This window comes from Hypomesus transpacificus, chromosome 19 (genome assembly GCF_021917145.1).
Source record: "Hypomesus transpacificus isolate Combined female chromosome 19, fHypTra1, whole genome shotgun sequence".
NCBI classification, from domain to species: Eukaryota; Metazoa; Chordata; class Actinopteri; order Osmeriformes; family Osmeridae; genus Hypomesus; species Hypomesus transpacificus.
In genome coordinates this window covers 13709497-13729460 of record NC_061078.1, presented here as the reverse complement: position 1 = coordinate 13729460, position 19964 = coordinate 13709497, and the positions used below count along the sequence as shown (strand labels likewise).

The 19964-nt window shown below is 44.4% G+C and overlaps 2 protein-coding genes across 9 annotated transcripts in view; both read left to right on the top strand.

The window, feature by feature from the left end:
* Positions 1 to 8165, top strand: part of tead1b (TEA domain family member 1b) — a 43931-nt gene extending 35766 nt beyond the window's left edge. For 7 of the 8 annotated variants that reach the window (XM_047041573.1, XM_047041572.1, XM_047041570.1 and 4 more), the window contains 8 exons: positions 89 to 223; positions 529 to 575; positions 863 to 924; positions 1105 to 1229; positions 2325 to 2498; positions 3736 to 3876; positions 3972 to 4124; positions 5113 to 8165. In XM_047041573.1, the coding sequence (XP_046897529.1) occupies positions 89 to 223; positions 529 to 575; positions 863 to 924; positions 1105 to 1229; positions 2325 to 2498; positions 3736 to 3876; positions 3972 to 4124; positions 5113 to 5226 (951 nt within the window). In that variant the 3' untranslated portion in view covers positions 5227 to 8165. The remainder of the gene's footprint in view (positions 1 to 88; positions 224 to 528; positions 576 to 862; positions 925 to 1104; positions 1230 to 2324; positions 2499 to 3735; positions 3877 to 3971; positions 4125 to 5112) is intronic. The other variant, XM_047041568.1, reaches the window with a different exon arrangement.
* A 2203-nt stretch (positions 8166 to 10368) lies between these two features.
* rassf10b (Ras association domain family member 10b) lies at positions 10369 to 12523 on the top strand. Its single transcript, XM_047041936.1, has one exon. It carries the CDS (start codon positions 10670 to 10672, stop codon positions 12053 to 12055), a length of 1386 nt encoding a protein of 461 aa, XP_046897892.1. The 5' UTR covers positions 10369 to 10669; the 3' UTR covers positions 12056 to 12523.
* The last annotated feature ends 7441 nt before the right edge of the window (positions 12524 to 19964 follow it).

Sequence of the window (19964 nt, the reverse complement as noted above, 5' to 3'; positions counted from 1 at the left end):
CGAGAGATCCGCTGTTGTTAGCGCTCTCCCGCGTACCCCTGGTCCCTGCGCCCTGTGAGTGCTCAGCCTTTTGTGACTGCCGTTAAAGGATCAGACAGTGAAGGACAAAGCCCTCCAGAGCATGGCCTCCATGTCCTCGGCCCAGATCGTCTCTGCGACCGCCATCCACAACAAGCTGGGCCTGCCAGGCATCCCACGCCCAGCCTTCCCAGGAGCAGCAGGGGTAAGATGCCTTGCCGAGATCCCTTGTTGTCGGTCCACTTCTACCAGCCCCACTGGGCCCCCTGTATGCCCTTGCTCCCCAGCCTAGCACACTGACACCTCGGCCAAATCTCATTACACACGGCAAGGCTTTGTGCTACTGGCCCTATCAGATAGGCACACGATCAGAACAAACGCTATGAGAGATAATGCATGCATTAACTGCGGTGAAAAGGACCATGTATTTTCTGCTATCTCTTAGCTAGCAGCACATTGCTTGTTTGGAGGTGTTATTTTTGTTGTCTATTTATCTATCTAATTCTCTAGTTTTGGCAGGGCATGATATCGACTGGACAGCCAGGATCCTCTCAAGAGTGAGTATAGTATTTTGGTTTTACAAAAGAAGCGACATGAGCTCATTCCTGTATCGCTAAATTTTTTCTTTGTCCTACTTTGTATATCCCGCTCAGTATCGCTACCCTTTGAACTATTTAATTTAATATCTTACTCTATGGTTTCACTAGTGGAAAGCTCTATGCTCCAGAGGTAGGTGGATGGGCTCAAGTACAAGCACTTTACTTCTTCTGTCCTCAACAGTCCAGTGTGTTATGCATTCCACGTCCCTGGATGTTTCTCACGCACCACTCCTCTGTTGTTTCAGCATCAAGCCTTTTGCCCAACAGTCATATCCTATCCAGCCAGCAGTCACGACAGCCATTTCAAGTAAGACTTCAAAACGCCATGGTTGGAAACAAAAAGTAAATGGTGGAGAGTACATGCCTTTTGACTTACTTACATGATAATAGATATATTTGTGTAAGTTCCTTAGCATTTGTAGCGTGTGTAGCGTTTGGGAGTGCCTGCTGGATGAGTCTTGAGTGTCTCCTGGTTGTGCTGCTGCAGGCTACGAGCCCACGACGGCCTCCGCGCCCACAGTACCGGCGTGGCAAGGCCGCTCTATCGGCACGTCCAAACTCCGCCTGGTGGAGTTCTCCGCCTTTCTGGAGCAGCAGAGGGACCCTGACTCGGTGAGTAGATAAGAGTATATGACCAGAGTAGGTGAGAGGAGATGACCAGAGTAGATGAGAGTAGATGACCAGAGTAGATGAGAGGAGATGACCAGAATAGATGAGAGTAGACCAGAGTAAGTGAGAGTAGACAAGAGAAGAAAAGGGTGGATGACAGTTGATGAGAAGAGATAAAAGTAGACCAGAGTAGATGACAGTAGGAGAGAGTAGATGACAGCAGGGGAGAGTAGATGACAGTAGGAGAGAGTGAGTGAAGAGACCCTGATCATACCGCTGTCCGTCTGTCGTCTATGAAATATCAGTGTAGCCTCCGTCGTGGTCATGAAGGTCCTACTGACAAGATGATGAGATACATTGAAAATATGTTTGGCAATGGCCTTAATCAAGGCTTTGAATAGATTGACTAAATAGGTAGAATTCCCTTGATATGTTCCCTGTGTGTCCCTGTGTACAGTAAAACAGGAGCTGTGAAAAGTACTCTGAGCCGTGTCATGTCTTGTGAACAGACACGCAGACCAGCAGCCCCAATCTCATGCCTCACATTTTTTATTGTTTGCTTTGGACGGGAGCAATCTGTCTTGGTTTGTCTACATTCCCCCGAGAATTTTATTTTGCTATTGATATCGCATGACAACCATCATTAATCTTACATTTAGTTGAATATTTGAAATGGTTATGTGGCCCAAGGCTATAGTCTGGAGAGTCCCTCCCCAGACCAGTCCAGAAGTAAAGGGCAGCGGTGAATTAGAAAAAGCCATCATAATGCAATTTGATATTGTGCCTACAAAAGACCTTATGACAATGATTCAGATTTGATTGTGTCAAAATTCCCAGAATTGTTGGTATTTTTTATGTTTTGTTTTCATGCTGTGGACAACAGAGAAGTTTGCTATGGTTAAAGCTCATGCTTTGCGGATGGGGAAAAACAAAGCATCAAACAGTTCCATAAAAATATGTTTGTTTACACAGTGCTATTGCTATTGGCTTGATCAACAAAGGGTCGTGCAACTGCAATATGTCGATTATAATATATCTGTGAGAACAAAATCATAAAGTAAGGTCTCTTCAAATGTGTTTCCATGTTTCCCCTTTCAGTACAACAAGCACCTCTTTGTGCACATCGGACAGACCAACCACTCCTACAGCGATGCCTTGCTGGAGTCTGTGGACATTCGTCAGATTTATGACAAATTCCCAGAGAAGAAAGGAGGGCTGAAAGAGCTTTTTGGCAAGGGACCCCAGAACTCCTTCTTCCTTGTAAAGTTCTGGGTGAGTATCATGTTATTGTGTGTCATATTTGTACTGGTTGAGTGACTGAATCTTTAATAATGCTACTATTATTCATAATCAATAAATGCTAACAGTGTTTGTGTTAATACACATTGACCAAAATATAATATTCAATGTAATGGTGTTTTTTCATAGCCTTTAAAAGCAGTACGCCCATGGGTAACTTAGTACATAAACAATTGTGAATGGATCCAAACAGTTAAGATGGCTCTTTATTTGTCTGCAGAATGCACGTCGTTATATTTGGACTAGCATAGCAGGAGAGTTTGTGATCAAAGCACTTGCTAATTCAGTCTAATATCTCGAAACAATAGAGTGACCTGGTTGCACTCCTAATGGCTGTTTAAACATTGCATGTATTTTGTCACTGATGCAAAATGCTAACTAGCGGCAGCCAACAAAGTGTCTCTCGTCACAGCCTGGTCGAGCCCGCTCAAATTCCTTTTGAAGTGACCGGCGAATCTAAATTTGAAATAAAAGGCAGAATCTACACAATAATGAAAGTACAACTGCTTTGCGTAATGAAGGAGGGGAATGTGGTACAAGGAAGGCTCCTCTATTTGGAGCTGTAATGAACATGATGTTGAGGGCATAGACACTGCCCTCGGGGAGTGCGTCCTTTTCATGAGCCCAAATCAGCCTTTTAACATAACTTCATTTAATCTTCCTTAGCTATCATCCTGTTCCAAACACGGATGCATTTACATGGTAATTTGGAGAGGAAGGTGGTGGTGGTGGTGGTGGGGGGGGGGGGGGGGGGTCTCACAAGTGCTCTAATGAAATTTAATACATTCACTTCAAACAGAAAGGGTATGGACTGGTTAACTGAATAATTCCACTTTGACCAGCTGATAAATGTGTTCGATTGTGCTAATTTTGCCTTGTGGTAATCTGTGCAAATGGATTACATTTCTGCTCACTAGGGGTCAGCATTGCCACTCTGTTGTTTACGCCATCACATGCCATGTCGTCCAGGAGCTGACGACTCCTCACAATGCCTCACATGTAGGACGCTCTGATACTCAAAACAATTCTATAAAAACTCAATCTCTCTCAATTCCATACTCGCAAAACCTGTAATGTCTTTTTCTGATTGACGGTAGACAAATGACGACAGCGGCAAGTTATATAAATAAACAACTGTTGACTGCCACCCGCTTATGCATTTGTTTTGAGACCTTGAATACTGAAGTGTTGTGTTTGTTCTGTTTCCCAGGCTGACTTGAACTGCAACATTCAGGATGACTCGGGGGCATTCTACGGAGTGACCAGTCAGTACGAGAGCTCTGAGAACATGACCATCACCTGCTCCACCAAGGTGTGCTCATTCGGCAAGCAGGTGGTGGAGAAGGTGGAGGTAAGCGCTGGAAAACAGACATTATGGAGACTTGCAAAATGAACGACGATCAAGCGTTTTTTTTTTTAACATGCTCCCTTTCTCTCGCCTGCTAGACGGAGTATGCACGGTTTGAGAACGGACGCTTTGTCTACAGGATAAGCCGCTCTCCCATGTGTGAATACATGATCAACTTCATCCACAAGCTCAAACACCTGCCGGAGAAATACATGATGAACAGCGTGCTGGAGAATTTCACCATCCTTCTGGTAAACATGCCTCCCACCCACACACCCACACACCTACACACGCACCACACACACACACACACACACACACACTTACATACACACGCACCACACACACGCACCACACACACACACACACATACACACGCACCACAAACACACACACACATACACACACACGCACCACACACACACACGCACCACACACACATACATGCACGCACACACTCATCCCACCCACATGCGCGCATGCACGCACACCCAACGAGGCTCAGGCCCGTGTTTAGAAGACCTTCCTCCTCTCTCCTGGCTGGAGGGAGGGTTCGGGGCTCCTGTGGCTCTAGTCAGCCTGAAATGGAGCCTCTCACTGGGCTCCGAGATGACCTGCTCTCCCCTAGTCCTGCATTCCCCACATTCCACTGGGGATGGAATGCTGTGTGAGGAGTCTCATTATCTGCAGGGTGCGATGGAGGGATGGAGAAAAGGAGTGAGGAGGAGGAGGGGTGCAGAGGGGGAGGGAACCCCTGTTATTAGGCATCACATGGAGGCTCTTAAGTCTCTATTCTTCACTGCCCCGAGAGAAAGACCTTTTCATTTTAGTTTTAATGCATGCATGGGTGTGCAGTGTGCACCCTCAACAGTGGCCTACTTTTGTTTGGTTCATTTTACTTCTTCTCAAAATGTCATATTGACCTATTTTTTGTTATGCGTCTCTCGGATTGTCAGAGCCCTTTTGCTAATGTATTTTCCCCGAGAGGCTGATATAGTCAGACTCGACGGCTTATCTCTGTTTTTGGAATATTTGTTGGTTAATTTTCTTAGAGTGATAAAAACAAAACAAATTGTTTGCGTGCATGCGTGTGTGTGCGTCTCAGATCGAGAAAGACACTGACAGAGAAAGAGAGAGAGAGAGGCAGAGAGAGAGAGACAAAAACAGAGAGGGAGAGACAGAGAGAGAGACAGAGAGGGTGAAATAATAGAGTGTAACTGATGTCTCGGTGTGTTGCAGGTGGTGACCAACAGAGACACCCAGGAAACACTGCTGTGTATGGCGTGTGTGTTCGAGGTGTCCAACAGCGAGCACGGCGCCCAGCATCACATCTACCGACTGGTGAAGGAATGAGACCCCTGACCCAGCCCCCCGACCCCCCCCCCCTCCCTCCCAACTCCCCTCCACATAGACTTAAGAACCTCAAAACAAGTGGCAGTGCCTCTATCTGAAAATCACACCTACAAATGCTTCTTATTCACGATTTTGGGTGAAGCGTATTATTGTTATTCATTCCCTGTTTTGTTTCTTAATATATGTGTTTGATGTTTGACTGCAGCTGTGAATTGTGGTACAGTTGTTTCATGTTTTGATACGCAAGTAATTCTATCATTTAAAGGATGTTGGTCTCTGTTCGTAGGATGTACATATAAAAGTGGCAGTATCGAAAAAAAACTCTTTTGGTTGGGGTTTAATTTGGTCAACAGACATACAGCATATGGATGGATTTTTTGGCCCTGTGATGTACACAAATGTGTTAGCCTTTTCTCTTATTGGGGGTTATGTGAACTACATAAAGTTATGAGTGTGCACTGTATTCCTTTAGATTATCAGTTGTGAGCGTCAATAGATACACAAACATACAGTATACAAACAATAGGTTTTCCAAAGACAATTACTTTCACATGTTACATATCATATCAAGTTAGTGAAAGGCGAGTGGTCATTGTTTCCAAGTTATATTCTTACTCATCTCTTTAAGGGAATCGTCCCTGTTTTGGAACCCCCACACCTCAGATACTAAAATAACAGTGAATACAAACACAGTTCACCTTTGCATTTCTTACTCAGTTATACATAGCAACAAAAAATACCACCTTAACATAGCCCCACGCTACAAAGGAGAAGCCTCTCTTGGGAAAAATTGAAAATATTTTTAAATGCATTTCTATTATGAAAACATGAAAGCACTACTTTTGAGAGGACTGTCACCTTGTCCTGAGCACTTGGTTCCCCTTCTATGACATGCCTTAGTGATTCACACTTCGGTCTGTGTTTTACAAAGAATCTTGAAAGAATCGTGAAACAATGGATCACTTCTACACAGCAGGCCTTGTTCAGAATGCAGTGGCATTGCTCCTGGACACATCATGCATTTTTCAATCTCTCTTGACCTTTTTTTTTCTTTGTCTCTTTGGTTATTGCAGTGTCATTTCTACAGAGTCGGATCGAGTGTCGCTGCCTTTCTGTTCACACAACACTCTGACTCTGTGGCCTACCACAATGCTGAGCCTTAAACATGTTATGATGGTTGTGTGAATTCCAAAAGATGCCACTAAAGCTGTGATCTCTTTACTAAGCTGGAAGACTTTATTTTCACATTGTGTAGGGGATTCTGCAGTACCACCTGCCAAAGTGTAACAGTGTGCACAGTGCCTTAGTGTATGTGGTAACATTGGAATTGATTCATTTCTGAGAATGTTTTTTGTTTTTAACACTAAAATCAGTTGTGTCAAGACAAATTAACTGCCAGGATTACATGCTGGTACAAAATTTCACCAGACTTGTGAGGTACCATTTTTTAATGGTATACAGAACATCAAATAACTCACTTTGCCTTTTCTATTAATAGACCAAAAATACAGATACATTCTGTCATGTCCTGCACTGTAGCGAGGAAGTGCCTTTGGTTTAGGATCTCTCCAGCTTCAAAAAGACAGAGAAATATTGAATTAAGTGTTGCTGAACCAAAAACAAAGAGATGTACGTGAAACTAATCACCGCATTGCCTTTCTGAAGGTTTGTAAAAATTACATGGTATTGTCCGTGGATGGCATGAAATAAAATTATATATACAGTATATATATAGACATATATATATATATATTGATTCTTACTACTACAGTATGATTTGATATTTTTTATCTAAAAAGTGCTCTGTTTGTATTTGTGTTGTTGAATTGTGTTCAAAACCTGTTGGGAGTAATTAGCAGCTAACCAACCAGAGGATGATGAGTCATTCAACCAACTGTCAGAAGTCACAGAGGCTAACATAGTCCCTTAGCATCACAGACACTCCCACAACTCTCGTCAGAAACAATATTTATCTAAATGTATCTTATTCTAAGAAAATGCTAATCCTTGCAGACCATGTTTCTGGAAGATGCAGATTACGTTTAATTTACTCAGTATATTCAGTACAGCCCTGAAACTGTGGTGTTCAGTAGGCCTATGTTGTGTTTTATTTTGAGATGAGATGACTCTATTGTCTGTCACAAAGTAACAGAAATTTTCCTTTGATTTTATCAATGTGTTCTCTCGTTTATGCCCTGTGTACTTGTTCATGTTTTATTGATTACTTGCTGGGATGTACCTATTTTCCTGTTCTACATGTACACAATGGTTTTGTGATGATGTCGTAGGTTGTATTCCAAGCCCTGAGAGGGTGGTGATGCTGTTACTGCTGCACTGCTGGTACATTGACATGTCAGTTCCATCCTGAGGAGAACGACTGACTCTACCGTGCCTCCCTCGTCCCCGGTGGCCGCAGAACTGATGCCTTTGATAGGATGAATGTCTGGAGGACCCACTGTCTGAAGCAAGCAGGCAAATAATGGATGTGTAAAGGAATCTAGACACAAACATATCAGCAGTTTAGCTCTTGTTGTTATTTGTTTGTAATTTGTCTAAGTGTAGGTACTGGTACCTTTTTGTTTCATTACCATTTAAGATATTGGCTTTAAAGGTGAACTCACAAAGTTCTGATAGTATCTTGAAAAAAAACTATTGCATTTGTGTGCAGAGATTTTTTTGTAAAAAGGTGCTTTGTATAAAATTATATCCTGGCTTTTCTTGGTACAGAAGTGTGATATCTTTTCATATCCATGACGGTAAAGCGTTGGAGCAACGGAGGGAAAATAAAATCTGCTATGTGTATGTGTTCTCTACTGCATATGGTCTTGTCTCCGTAACATTTTGATGCCTTCTTGAAAAAGTGGTAGATTTTTTGTAGCTTTCTAGATACTTTGTATGTATACATTATTGAAGTTAAATAAATCAGGACGTAAATTCTGCATAGTCTCTCCCATCTTTTTCTCCAGACTCACATCAATGAACAACATATACTACTGAGCCCAGTGGGATTCCCTGTGGATGTCACAACCACAAAGGGTAACAACAAAGACCCTGAAAACACGTAAGACATTCTCATATGTAGTTGTCACACTCCATAAGCGTTCAAGATAATCAACTGCATTCACCACTGATTCACAGTAGATGGTGCCATTCTTGCTTCATGATTTGGGCACCCTGTGCTCCAAAGTCCTTTTCTTGTTTACATTTTCCTTCGATTGTACTATCTGGGACTCATTTCTATAGACACTAATTTAATATGTCAAATTCATAATAACCAATGTCATTAAGAATTTGTAAATCTTTCCCTGACAGAAACATTTGATTTTTTTTCCCCAATTCATTTTTTGGCACGTACAGTAATGACATCTAACACCAGAGGGAGCCTTTGTCAAATAAAAAATGGTAGCGACACTGGATTGCAAACTTCAAGCTTGAGGTACTGGCATTCAGCAGAGCTCATGAACAGTTGCTCATTGTGTTCACTTAAGAGTGTGAAAGAGCAAAATGGCTGTGTGTCAGGGAGTAATACATATTCATTTAGGCTCCTTTTTCCCAAACCTTTTTACCTTGCTTTACTTTCACAGCACTGCTGTTCCCTCACATGACCTCTGGATGATGTGGTAATGCTGAATCAGGCAGAACAGCTCAGTCTTCACCAGAAGGCCTTTCCCAGCACACAGACACAATCACACTGAGCGCCTCACCAGATGTGCCCCCCCCGCCTGTCTCTCTGGATCATGTGTGCGGAGTATTTTTTTTTTTTAAATCCATGCACCAATGCGGTGTAATCATCTGGGGGCCTGAGTCCTGCCAGATTTGGTTTTCTAGCGAGGCCTGCTTACTGTACGTGCGCTGAGGCCAGGTTAGCCTACTCAATAGGATCAGTCGTTATGCACACTTTATCTATGCAGTCTTCAGTGTGTGTGGTTATGTGAAACCATTGACTGTCATTGGACTTACAGCAGCAAGGGACCTAACATCACACAAAACCATAACTGTCTACATCAATAGCCCTTGCTCCAATGCATGGTCAGTCTAAAATCGTCCACCAGGAATCTTACAGGGTGATGGAATAAGTCTCTCTTGTCATTCAGTTAAGCATTCACTTGCTACTTCAGACCTCCTCAGTCAAATCTCACAAATAGTGATTCGACATCACTATTGAGAGTTATTCAAAATCACCCTCACTAATCAAGACTGTATGTATGTGTTTTGGAAGCTAATTTAAGCACATAAACATCAAAATTCCTCTAAAAGCGTAACCTCTTAAACCAAGAATATCCTTTAGATCCATCTGGAACATGCTACTCTTCAGATCTGTTTGCAATACTTAAACTAGAAGGTGTTCTACTTAAAAGTCTTGATGTAAGATAGAGGTCAAATGGGGTAGGGCAGGCAGAGCATTGTCAAAACCTAGTTGGCTCAATACAAATCGCTTTTTCCTCACCATCTGTTGGCTTAGGTCAAGATCAAGCTGACAGACTGAATATTATTTTACAGTGTGCATTAACCTCTCTCATCAGCCTGAGTCGGCCATTTTGCACCTACAGTGTCAGAGATTAGGGATAGTTTAACTTATATTATCCTATATTCAAGCTATTAAACTGTATGCTCTGCGACGTCTGTTGATTTAAACTTGTTTGCTAGTGTTCTAAGATAATCCTCCATTGGTTTATCCAGTCTAATATCTTGCGCATTCATTGCATAAACTATTTATAAACTGTTACATAAGTGTACTCTCAACGTATGTTGCCATTACAAAGGACAAAGACATATGGTGCTTTTTCTTGAACAATAGGCCTACATTTCACTACTACTGTAGCCTTTGCAGTATATAGGCTGTTTTGAATCTGAATATATTGCGCAAAAATAATGATGTATGGGAGATCTAATTAAAAAACGTTTAAGCATTTGTAAAAACAAATCGCTTTAAACACATTTGTTTTCATCCCAATCGTTATAGTTGCTGCTGATATTATATTGAGTAGCCTACTACATAGCGCTGTTATGAGAAAAACAGTATGGTAGTTGAGAAGTTTATTGAGAAGAGGCCACAGATTGATTTGGACATGTGATCAAGCCGACAGTCAGCCAGTCATACAGTGATTTTGCGCGCAGCGCGCAACGAACGCTGTTTGCTCTGTTGACTTACGAAACTCATTCAGAGTTGTGCAAACCGCGACAGGGAACACATGGGCTTCATAGCCGCTTCCAACAACTCAAGAAAGATCAGCTCGGGACGTCATGGATACACTTTCAGGGCACGCGTAAAATGAGAAATTCTTATAGTCTCTATGTATGGACTATTGCTTTTAAAATATACTGATGCGGATTTACAATCACTTTAGTTCTCAAAGGACAACAGACTTTCGTCGTCAGTTTGCTTCATCAGAAAGTAAACCGCACTAGATTGCGTTTTTTGTTTTGTTATTTCCAATTCAAAATGGAATCTGAGGAAAATAAGATATCGGTGTGGGTTTGCCGAGAGGAGAAACTTGTCTCCGGATTGTCAAAACGCACCACCTGTGCTGATGTTGTCAAAGTTCTCCAAGAGGATCAAAACCTGCAACAATGTGTGTCTGCAGCCATGCTTTCTGGATCTCCACAGTCCTATTGCATTGTAGAGAAATGGAGAGGGTTTGAGAGAATCTTGCCGAACAAAACGAAAATTCTCCGCCTGTGGGGCGCTTGGGGAGAGGAGCAAGAAAATGTTCGATTTGTTTTGGTCAAAAACGAGGCTTCTTTGGCTAACCACGGACCCCGAAGCGCAGAGGCGCGCGTTGTGCTGAGCAAAGAGAGCCCGTGCGTTTACAAGGGGACAGCCAGAGCCACCATGGGGTTATCTCCGGAGAAACAACGTCGGATTGTTAGAAAAGCATTCAGAAAGTTGGACAAAATAAATAAAAAGAGGGCCCAAGCGGAGTCCAAGGACGCGTCATCGGCGGAGAAAATGGAAACATTGGTTCATCTAGTAATTTCACAGGACCATACTATCCGCCAACAAATCCAGAGAATTAAAGAACTGGACAGGGAGATTGAAAAGTATGAGGCAAAAGTTCACAATGACAGAATAAAAAGGCATGGGATCAATTATGTGCAGGACACATACTTGGTGGATGCGAACCCCGAAGCACTCTCCGGCCGGGAGCGGGACAAACCCCTTTCGGCGGAGGCTGTTGCCCAGTTTGAGGAGTATGCCCAAAGGTGTGAGGAGGTGGTCAAACTACAAGAGGAACTGGCGGAGCATGAAGCGCTCATGGACAGCATCACCGTCGAGATCCAGGAGGAACTCAATCAGAGGTGGATAAAGCGGAGACAAGAAGAGCTGTCAAGTAAAGACACTGAATCCAGCTCGGGGGAGAGCGTATCAACTGTTCCTGCTCCGGACACAACTTTAGTCCAGGGGGCAGATACATCATCAGAGAACGAGTTGCTACTGGAGGAGGAAAGGATCAAAACGCAACTGGATACAAGTTTATATATTGGACTTCGTCTGAATACGGATTTAGAAGCCATTAGGAATGATTTAACCCTGACCCAGGAGATATGGGGAGCAAAGGAAAAAGAGATCCAGGATTTGCTGGAAAAAGTGAACTCTTTAAATGTAGAGGACAACACAGAAGAGACAGCTCGTACAGATAAGGACTCGACTCCTGTCGTCACGGAGACAACAATGCTGCGTCCCTTGGAGACAAAAAGTGAGTGGGTGGAGCAAGCCAGGGGGCTCTCAAAGAAATGTGACCCCAACGACGATGACTCAGACACAGGCCTGAGCTCCATGCACAGCCAGGACTCGGATAATCCCCCTGTGTGCGAGTCATTAGTCTAAATCCTCAGTGACTTTATTCACAGACTGAACATTTGGACCCACACAGCAACTCAGGGATATGACTGACACATGTACACCACAAATAGTTATGTGTTCCTCTCCAAAAAAGTCTCTACATTTATTAACTTTTTTCATGTAGTTTACCCTCATGAATAGCTCAAATAGTCACTTATATGCACTTATAGCTATATCACACACGGTTGCTATTTGCCTTTTCTCTGCAACTATTGTAGTACTAGGATGTGACATGTCAGGGTATTCTGACAGATACAGTAAGTATTGATGGTTGAGGGATGGGAAAATTCTGATGTGTTTCAAAAGTAAACAAAAAGTGACATTAGAAAGACCATAAAGATAACAATGCACACATGTACAGGTCTTTGTAAGGATTGAAGCAGTGTCTGTGACAGTGACTTCTATTGGTCTTAAATATGAAGGGTGTATGATGTTCTAAAATAAAGATTACTTATGGTGTTTATTCATGTGCTGTTTGCTTTCGAATAGATCATTCCTTGTAGTCTTGCTATTCTAACAAATATAGAAATTAAATATAATTTGATTTCAGATATGTATTTTATGATAACACGGGACTGCATGTGTATGTCAACACACTTTATGCACCCGTGTTTATGTGTGTTTATGTGTGTACAGTATGTGTGCGAAAAACAAATGAGAGACCAAAAAGATGACAGAGACTTAGTGGCACGAGGAATTATGCCATGTCATCATCCTGGTGCTCTGCTGGGTGAGCTTAGGAAGCAACCAACTAGCAGATGCTTTAATCACACAGCCTTCAAACCAGAGTCTTTACGTAACCCACATCCCAACACACACCACAGACAGAGGGATACAGTAAGGAGGTTAAACCAGGGGAGTCATTGAGGGATTTGGACTCCTCCACATGGGTTCAGGGAATCCCTCTCAGTTTGACCCTGGTTAAAGATTCTCAGCCAGAAAAACAACAGTGTTCATGTGTGAGTCAGAGGTTAGAGAGGGGCCCAGGTGGGGGATCACATGATGGTTCCAGATGTTACACTGTATCTCACTGCTGATTGGCCTTCAGTCAGGCTTCTCATTCATCCCTGCTTAGCCATAGGTCGGTTAAGCGGATGATCCTTTCCCTGCCTTTACTATGACCCTGCCATATTGCCTAACACCACCCGAACACAAGATCAAGAAAAATCGGTTGTGATCAAAGGCCCACCAGAAGATATCCAATAATACTGTCAGCATGTGTCTGTCAGCATCTGTCAGCCTGGAAATCTACTGTATACTGCCTGCCTGCCTGCCTGCCTGCCTGCCTGCCTGCCTGCCTGCCTGCCTGCCTGCCTGCCTGCCTGCCTGCCTGCCTGCCTGCCTGCCTGTCTGTCTGTCTGTCTGTCTGTCTGCACACATGACAGCCAGCAAATATCTGGGCAGAAGTATTAGCACACCTCTGCAGGGGAAGGGAAAGGGGTCGTCCTGGATTAAAGGAACGTATGCCAGGCCACTGCCTGCGCCAGATGGAAATTAAAATGGATTTTAGAGGACTGGAGATTGGACAATTGGTGTTATGTGCAGGAGATGTAATCCAATAGCACTGTGTGCAGGATATACAGTATAATATAAATCCAAATAAAAAACGTCCATATGAGCCCATCTGAGGTTGGAGCAGGTACATCATTCATTTTGAATGTCAGTCCAGGAGCTCTGGCTGGAGTTTATGGGAGCTTCTATTTCTCTTCTCCTCAGTGAAGTCAAGGATCGGTGAGGCTTCAGTGTGGAAGAATGCTGTAAAACTCCCTCCCTGCAGAGGCCTAAAGAAGTCCTTTATGAGGCTAGGAGTGGAGCTTGTTCTCTCTAAGAACTGGCAGGGCCACCCAACCAGTCTGACATTTAACGGACGTAAAACGTGATTTATTCGATCGACTGTTTTCATTCACACCCATTTGCAATAGCATGTACGCACAGACGCAATGTTAACTACAGAAACAGCATGCAAGGGCATGTGGATTTTGTGTTTTCTCCTGTGCGAGCACAATTTGCAATAAAGTTTGACTGTTGTCATAAGCTACTTTAGAGAACATCAAGATATGCTGGAAGAACTCTGTGCCATCTTACACAGTGTCTGGTAGATGTGCCTCACCCGGGAGAGCCGGACTCCCTTCCCTGATGGGGACTGTGGGAAAGTCAGTAACCCTGTACTGTCTGGGCAGAGAGGAGGTCGGGGAAGGAATCTTACTCGGAGACCTCCTTCGTCTTTCCAATAGAAAACCGGACGCAATTACTGCCATGTCTTTGATCCCTCATGGGTCCCCTCCACTCCCCTGTGCTGAGTCGCCCATCTTCTCTAATGAGATCCTGTTCCACTGGTGGCCACCAGTCCCCCCCCCCCCCCCCCCCCCCCCCCCCGCCCCCCACCCCCCACCTCATGTCCGTAAAGACCCAGGTACTGGGTGACGATGACAGGTCGCTTAACACAGTTCCAATCATAAATATTTGACGACTGGCATATGAGCGGAAGACCTTTTTGTTGCTGACCCTGGTGGTCTGGGTTTCACCCCCACAACGAGCTGCTTCTGCCCTTTACTGTACACCCCTCCATCCCTCCCTCCCTCCATCTTCCCCCTCCCTTCACAATCTCTGTCTCCCGCTCTCGCTCTCTCTGCCTGCACCGTTGTGTCTCTGTGCACTGTCACCCCATCACAACTGCGATGTCTGACGGTCCAGTGGATTCAGAGTCACTGAACCCAGAATGGGACGCAGGTGTCAATCAAGTCATGGGACACTGTGTGCACTGGGGGGGACGTCTGTTTGTTTAACCGTGCAAGGGACAATTTCTCGTGCCAAACCGTCTTTCCTGCCGATTAAACAGCGCTAAAAGCATCCTGACATGTTGTACAATGATTCATCCATAGGGTTTGGCTGCTCTACAGCATGACTTACATATGGGACCATTGTACATTGCACCCGGGTACCATGACAACTTAGCAGACAAGCCAAACACAGCACGTATACAACCGCTCCCACCAAACATCCAGGGCTGCTGTTCACATGGGGAGAGAGGTTTCCCTCCAGTACATACCACACCCACAGTAAACATGTTGTGTAAAATGTCTAGTACAATAGCTATCAAGTGTCAGGTTGTGGTTTCTCAGAGAGGATTTGGCATCAGTATACATTACTGCCTGCAACCTGAACACCTGCAAGTAAATGCTCGGCTTTATAAATCTCAGGGTTCCATAGAAGAAGTCAATGGAATGGAAAAATAATTGTTTCCATAGGTAAACAGTTTCAACGCAGGGTAGATAAAGGCTGTCCTGGTGGACAAGGGTGTAGGCACAGGGATATACTATATGATGATTTGAAGAGCTAGATGTCTTTGTTCCCACTGATGTCTATGGATTTGAGCTCTCTAGATCGATAAGATGATGGTTGATGATGACAGCATTTGCATTTAGGTCACGTCCACGAACACTGGACGGGAGGATGGGCCGTGTTCATCTCTCACAATAAGTCTTTTGAGTCGAAGTGCAGTCCTCACATCAAACATTGACATGTAATGATATGCCATGAAGTGAGATCCGATACGTTGACAGCAGTGTGAACAGATACTGTGCATAAGAAGCCTATTTGTCAGTGTTCATACAGCCCACAGTGCTCCACTCATCTGCTGTTAACCAAAGAACACAACAGCCCTCAGGCAATATGATCATATAAATGTCAACAGATCACAGTCATTACCTTTGGCATAAAAACTGGAACTGCGGTCCAAAAGAAGAAAGAAAAAAAAACAAGAAAAGCCGACTCAAACAATCTGGAACTTTCCAACACGGAACCTAACTTCATTACCAGGCCACTCTGTATACTAACACCCTTCTGTATGAAAAGCAACAATAAAGAAAAACAACAGAGCCATTAGACTGATGAGGACAGGCATCAGCTGTGAAAGCTACACAGACACAAACAGTGAGTTCACTAACCCAGTCGACCAGAAGATGAGAGACTAACTGTGCAAACACAGAATGCCAACTTTATCATAGGCTCCAACAGGGGCCAGAGTGGGACCCATTTTCACCTCGGGAGTGTCATGGTCAAAACCAGCCCATCCCCACCAGGGGCCGAGCCATACGTTGTAAACATTCGGGGCTTAGCCCGAACCTAAGACCTAGTCAAGGTTTTGATGTGAGCTGAAATCGGAACTGCGAGCGTGAGCGAGATTCTTTATTTATTTTTCATGCAAAATAGTTTTTTGGTCTTTATGTAATATAAACATTACGTTGGACTCATATTGGTATATTTGCCAGAAATTACAACCCCCTTTTTTTCCCTGAAAGATTCGGGGGTTTTGAGAAAACACATTTTTCCCACCGTTGCAGGTATCTAGATTATTATGAAGTGACAGACTTTCTTTTTAATGCACGGTCTGATCATGCGCTTATTTAAATTAAAACCTAGTGTAGCTATTAGCTTAATTATCGGTCACACAGTAACTTAACAAACTTAACACATATCGTTTTATTCGATGTGTAAAACAAAAGAGAAAGCAGGCCGTCTGCCGGCCCAATTTATGAGCGGGCAGAGCGGCCCACCGGAAATTCTCCCGATTGTCGAACAGAACAGAGGGGAAAACAGTGAAAAAAGTGACTTGGGGAATTGATGCAACTCTGTTCATACAGACGGGGATACGGAGCTCATGTTAGTTATTCACACGAATCCTCCCAGATCCTGAAGAATGGGAGACAAGGCACTCCTTGACATTCCTTGTAGCAGGTAATGGTCTTTCAGACACGGCTATAGAGTCAGGGAATGTTCAACATCCACAACCAGCCCAGATAAAGGGTCATCCAGAGACACTATGGACCTGTCCAGGCGTTGAAGGGGCCTCTCACTTTTATGACCTGAGTGCTGGGATCTTAATGTTGCCCTGCCCTCCACCACGAGAAGCCCTGAGAAAAACACACGGCAGGACAGGGTTCATCCTCCCTCCTGACATCTCTCCTCAGCTATGCTCCCTTTATCAGTGTCTGAAAACAGCCAGGCGAGTCAGTGAGCAGTGTAAACAGCTGGCTGGCTGAGAGGAGAGGGTGGGAGGTTTACAGTGTACGCATGGCCTACCAGGAAGCCTAGGGGGACCTCTTCATCTCATGAACTTTAGAGCTGTCCGACAACAACATCTTCACTCTATCTCGACTATTTGTCAGTTTGAAACCATATAGACCTTTATCGTCGCAGTGATAGTGGCAAATGTATGGCAATGAAGGTTCTTGAAACACCCTCACAAGCATTCCAATGTCGCAACATTTCAACTGCCATAAAGGGAGAGGGGCACGGCTGAGGAGAATAGGCTCTAATTAGCATTTTGAATTAGAGGGATTACTGGAAGCTGACAACACAGCTTCAGTGTGTGGCCAGAGAGTTTGGAGAGTGTGCTACTCCAGCCAGCTCATATTAAAGAATGTGTCTCAGACCCCCTCCTGTGTCGGAGGCTGTGACTTGTGCGGGTTCTGTGAGGCGGACCGTGTGAGGCCCTGTTTGTCTCGCTTAGTGTGTGACATCTCCCTGACAGCTCCCTTGAAAAGGGACTAGAAAGGAAGTGATTGGAGAGCAAACAGGCTCTCTCTGGGCCAGGGTGGAGGAGGTGGGAGGAGGAGGAGGAGGAGAAGGGAGGTGTAGGAGGGAGGTAGCGGAGGGAGGAGGTGGGAGGAGGAGGAGGAGGAGAAGGGAGGTGTAGGAGGGAGGTAGCGGAGGGAGGTGGTGGGAGGAGTAGGGAGGTGGTGGGCAAACATGTGCATGAAAGGCTCCAGCTTTCTGTGGCGCCATCACAACACACTGTGTGCCTCTCTGTGACAGGAGTATACACATGAGTCCTGGCTGAGTCACAGCCCACACTCTGGCCAAGTCAAAGACAGGGCCGAGGACAATAACGTAAACTGTGCATCTGAGGAAGCAAGCGCTGCATGCCTCACATTTAGTTCTCAATCACATCAGAACTTAGTTACAACTAGAACTTAGTGTCTGTCATGATTCTCTATCGCAAAATCGCCATCTACGTATAGACTTTCTGATCCAACCTTGTACTGCCATAGCTTTTTTCCAAATGGTCGACCGATGTGAAAGATCCTTATTCAAAAAGTTTCTCTATCAATCATTAACACTGCTTGTGTTTGTTCAAAGTGTAACAATGCTACCTTTGAATAAAAGAAGAGCTGTTACACAAAATGGAACTGAAGCCCCTACGTGTCAGTAAGAGACTTGCTTTCCTTCAGGCTGTAACAGCACTTAGACCCTGACAACTAAACACAGGCTAGATACACAAGAGACCATAGCTCTGTTTTATAATAGAGACAGAGATTAAACTAGAAAAGACGGGACTAACTTTTGTAAAAAAAGAGGAGTCTGGGATGGAGTTTCTCAAACTTTTGCAAACATTTAAATCCAACCTTCATCCCCCTTCATGGTCCTGATGTGTGGGTTCTGACGGTGTTCCTCCTCAGACAGAGATGTCCATGGCAGGAAGACATGCCAGAAAGTCCCAACTTGGACTTGATAACGTGCCGTGTTGGGCAGCTGCTGGAGCCTGTCGGCCTTTTGTCTGGCTCCCCTCCACTTAGGAAGAGGAATTACCATCCAAATCTGACCTGCTCTACAGCTGTGCTGCTCAGACAGGCCTGCTGAGGGGGATCAGGATGACAGGCCATTGATGAAGCACAGGGGCCCATACAGAGCAGGGCTTATGCTGCTCCCTCTAAGCCCAAGATACACCTCTCCATCCCCAGGCTGCCTGTCTGCCTGTCTGCCTGTCTGCCTGTCTGCCTGTCTGCCTGTCTGCCTGCCTGTCTGCCTGCCTGCCTGCCACAGCTGATGGACTGACTACTCTTCTCCAGACTGTTCCAGCTCCACAAACTGCTCTCCGTGAAAGGGTCACAGAAGCTCGGAGAGAACCCGCTGCCAAGTCGTCCGGTTCTGTAAAGACGGAGAGGAAAGAAAAGAGGATTAGAGAAAGTGAAAGGGGAAACGAGATAACTGAAAGCCTAATTCGTGTTGACAGCCAAAAACTGAGTTGGGTCACAGAGACAAATCTTTTTTGGGGGCGGCGGGATGTGGAGAGATCAGAGGCTGTGCAAAGCCATTCCCTTCCCTGTGGGGGTTCTGTGTCTCAGATCAGTCAAGGCTGCAGACTAACCTTTGCCCGTAATCACACAAACATGTGCAAACATCCTCTGGAATCAGAGGCCTTGTAAGATTTGCATTTCTGATCAGCTCAAATAATGTAAGACAAAGTGTGCACAAGAACAGTCCTAAAACACTGTGACTCCACCTTAACAAACATTCTAATGCAGTAATGACAGGCAGTCATTTGTGGAAATATGGGAAGCTTTTCAACGTGAAACCTAGTGTTTACCCAGGCCATCATGTGGAATGTGGTCGGATGGGGACAGTAGCATAGTTGAGGTGTCAAGACAATAGTCATACACAGTTGACTTATCTGCGTTTCAATACATTATTGTTTTTGTGAAGAAAAAAAAGACATGACAAATGGACAGTGTATTTCCAATGTGTAACCAACAAATCGCACCAGGATAAGAATTGAATGATGTATTCAGGCTTACACATATTTGGCATGAACTGACTGACGCCTTCATAACATGAACAAACTTTGAAAAGGTGCCTGCAAGCAGCTTTTTGACAGTGAGGAAGACATATTGCATTGTAGACCTTCAACAGGAAATGTTCTACATGTTTTGACAATGTATGTATCCAGCGAGACAATTAGGCCATTTCTTTCTGAACCTAGTTGTAGTCCCCCCCAAAATGTTAAAGATACACACTAACACATTGAGGCGTTACATAACCAAGCACTTCTCCTTACCTTGCTCCATCTCCTCAGAGAAATAGGAGCCGTCTAAAATCCGTAGCGTCGGAGGAG